The 2,794-nt window shown below is 40.7% G+C and overlaps 1 protein-coding gene across 1 annotated transcript in view; it reads left to right on the forward strand.

Annotated features, from left to right (window-relative positions):
* The window catches only part of LOC106525540 (serine/threonine-protein phosphatase 2A regulatory subunit B'' subunit alpha), a gene marked incomplete in the record, with an annotated part of 170,598 nt that overhangs the window by 144,590 nt on the left and 23,214 nt on the right, over positions 1–2,794 (forward strand). The window contains 1 exon segment of the mRNA XM_014019817.1: positions 952–1,230. Within this exon segment, the coding sequence (XP_013875271.1) occupies positions 952–1,230 (279 nt within the window).

Here is a 2,794-nt window from a genome sequence, read left to right on the forward strand (position 1 = left end):
TAATAATGGTGTGGAAAGGATGGCTAAAGGGGGAGAAGGGAGGCCGTAAAAAAAAATAATAAAATAAATAAAATAAAATAAAATAAAATGGATAAAATGTTAACAAGGGCCAGATTTGAGTTTGACACTTGTGGCCTATAAGCTATATCTCAACTTTTCCTATTAATCATTTATAAAACACAGTGTTGTATCATAAAAACAAAGCGTTAAAGCGCCTTGATTACTGTTATCAACCTTTTTACATGTAAGTTGTGCACTAAAACAAGTGGCTCGATTGAGGACAGTTTACTATGACTTTTACGAGCGTTACAAGAGATAACGCAGACAGAATAATCAAAAACAAATAAACTATGGAGATAAATGGGATTTTGGTGGAACAGATGTGAAAACCCAGCTCTGCAGCTCAGGCGTTCTTCACTGTAAAAACATTCAAATTTTTAGCAGAAAGTTTGACTAAACTGGCATTTGGTAAGTTTGTTTTCTCCATGGAAAAATTAATGATGACACACAGTAATGTTTGGTAACGTTTAAAATGTTCATACCTTTTTGGAAACAACTTTTTTTTTTAAAATATACTAATTATCCATCAGATTTTAGGCATTTGTGTTTTCTTTCACCCAGTGTCTCACTGCTTTAGGACTGATGGTTTTCTCACAGGCAGCATCTTTATCTTATTGTGCTTAAATCTTGGTCCTTTATGGTTCTTATACAGTAATTCAAAGTGATTCTTGGGCAGTAGCTCTTCAAAATTACAAATGAAAGTTCTCGTTTTGAAAGCTATTGTTTTACCTGAAACGTTGTTGCAGAAGTCTGAAAGAGAAATAAAAGTTTTATTTTGAACAAAGCATCCAGACCATCAACAGTGAACATGATGGGAACAAAAACAACCGACTCAGCACCAACCCTGGCCGTCTGTTTCCACACCTGATCTCATCTTTTTATTCTCCTCAGGTCCAGTCCAAGCCAGAGAGGAGACCGGGGACACCCCCGCCAACCCCTGCTGCAACTACATCCGCCCCCGCGCCGCGCTCACCGAGCCCTCCTCCCGCGCCGCTGATAGTCACCCCCCCTCCCCCCGCCATCAACATTCCCAGGTTCTACTACCCCCGTGGGCTCCCTGCCCCTGGCCCGGCTGCAAACCACGACGCGGTCATCGCTGCCATAGAGACCGCATTCGCCGAATTCGAAGAGGAGAAGGCCGACATTTATGAAATGGGCAAGATTGCCAAGGTGAGAAGTTTCAGCAGAAACATGATGATGATGTGAAAACACTCCGCTTTGGGTTTCAGTTACATGTGTTTTGTCCTCCTGAAGTGAAGAAGTCGCCTCACGTGGTGGTAAGACGTTCCTTTTGGCACCCCGACACACGGTGCAGAGCTGCTGGGAAACCCCTCCTGCTGCTCTACACGTCACACACGCCAGGGTCTCCACTCCGTCCCTGTATGTTTGACTTAATCTGTCACAAAGTGAGGGCCACTTTTCAGCAGACAGACTCCTCCACGCACAATGTTCTGCCTCCATCCAGGAGGTTTTGATCGTGCGTTTATCTTTATACATGTTTCTGGAAGAGAATATAGATGGACGACAGCTGCTTCTCAAAACAGTCGGATTCTGGAAGCCGAGCAGTTGAAGCCAAATGATTGCTGTCTGAGCACCACATAAACAAACAGGCCTACAAACGTCTGACAAATCACACAACACTGTAGGCGTTTCTGCACGGCACACTCTGGATGGGGTTCACATACGGGTTTGGCATTTTTGCATTAGTCCTTCTGGCCCAGGTCCAGCCCGATTTCTGTAACCTCGAGAGCTGTGGTTCCAGTCAGGCACAGCTGCTCAATGATTGGTTCACTGACTGGGGGGCTACATCACACAGATGAGAGTAGCCTTACGTGTATGGTGTGACACTTGTGCCATTGGCAGTAACACTCATTTGAGAGCAGATATCAATATGAACAAACAATAATTTGAACCGTGTGCATTCAAATCACACACACGCTCACACAGCTCTCTCCCTGCTTGCTCAACTCTCTTCCTGCTTGTGCTCGACTCCCTCCCTCCTCTCAACTTTATGTCTGCTCCTGCCGTTCCCCCCTCCTCTCAGCGTCCCCTCTGCTCGCTCGCAGCTGTCTCTGCACTCTCAACCCAAAAGTTATATGTAAATGAACCACATCACCAGCCAATCAAAGACAGGCTTTTTTTTATCCAATCAAAGCACTCATTGGAAATCTACTAAACCAAGAGGCTGAAGTGACAAAAACTTATGTACAGGCCCATTAAAGCAGCAAAAGATAATAATAAGATATATTTTATATATTTTGTAGCCCAGAATATTTAGTTAAACATAAAAATATGCTTACTGTCGTTGTGTATTTTAGACAATGCATCTCAGTAATCCAGGGAATAAAAAACCACAAGTTTAACTAAATTATCTTTTTGCAAAAGCTAATATATTTAAATTTAAACATTATCTTTTGCCAAAAGATAATATAGTTAAATTTTGTAGCCCAACAATATTTAGCTAAGCATAAAAATGTGGTCACTGTCATTGAATATTTTAGAAAATATTTTTAAAATACTTTAGGATTAGGATACTTGTTGGTTTTGATATTTGTAGATAATCAAATTAAGCACTCTTGATACAACCAAATATCAGCAATGAAGAGGGATTAATAAATTAATTTGAATATCTACAAATAATATCAAAACCAACAGTAATTTATCTTAATGTAATTAAAAATACTGCCTTTAAGAGCCTAATAATAATAACAATTTAAAAAGTTAAGTACTTTAC

This window comes from Austrofundulus limnaeus, unplaced genomic scaffold (genome assembly GCF_001266775.1).
Source record: "Austrofundulus limnaeus strain Quisiro unplaced genomic scaffold, Austrofundulus_limnaeus-1.0 Scaffold232, whole genome shotgun sequence".
Classification (NCBI taxonomy): Eukaryota; Metazoa; Chordata; class Actinopteri; order Cyprinodontiformes; family Rivulidae; genus Austrofundulus; species Austrofundulus limnaeus.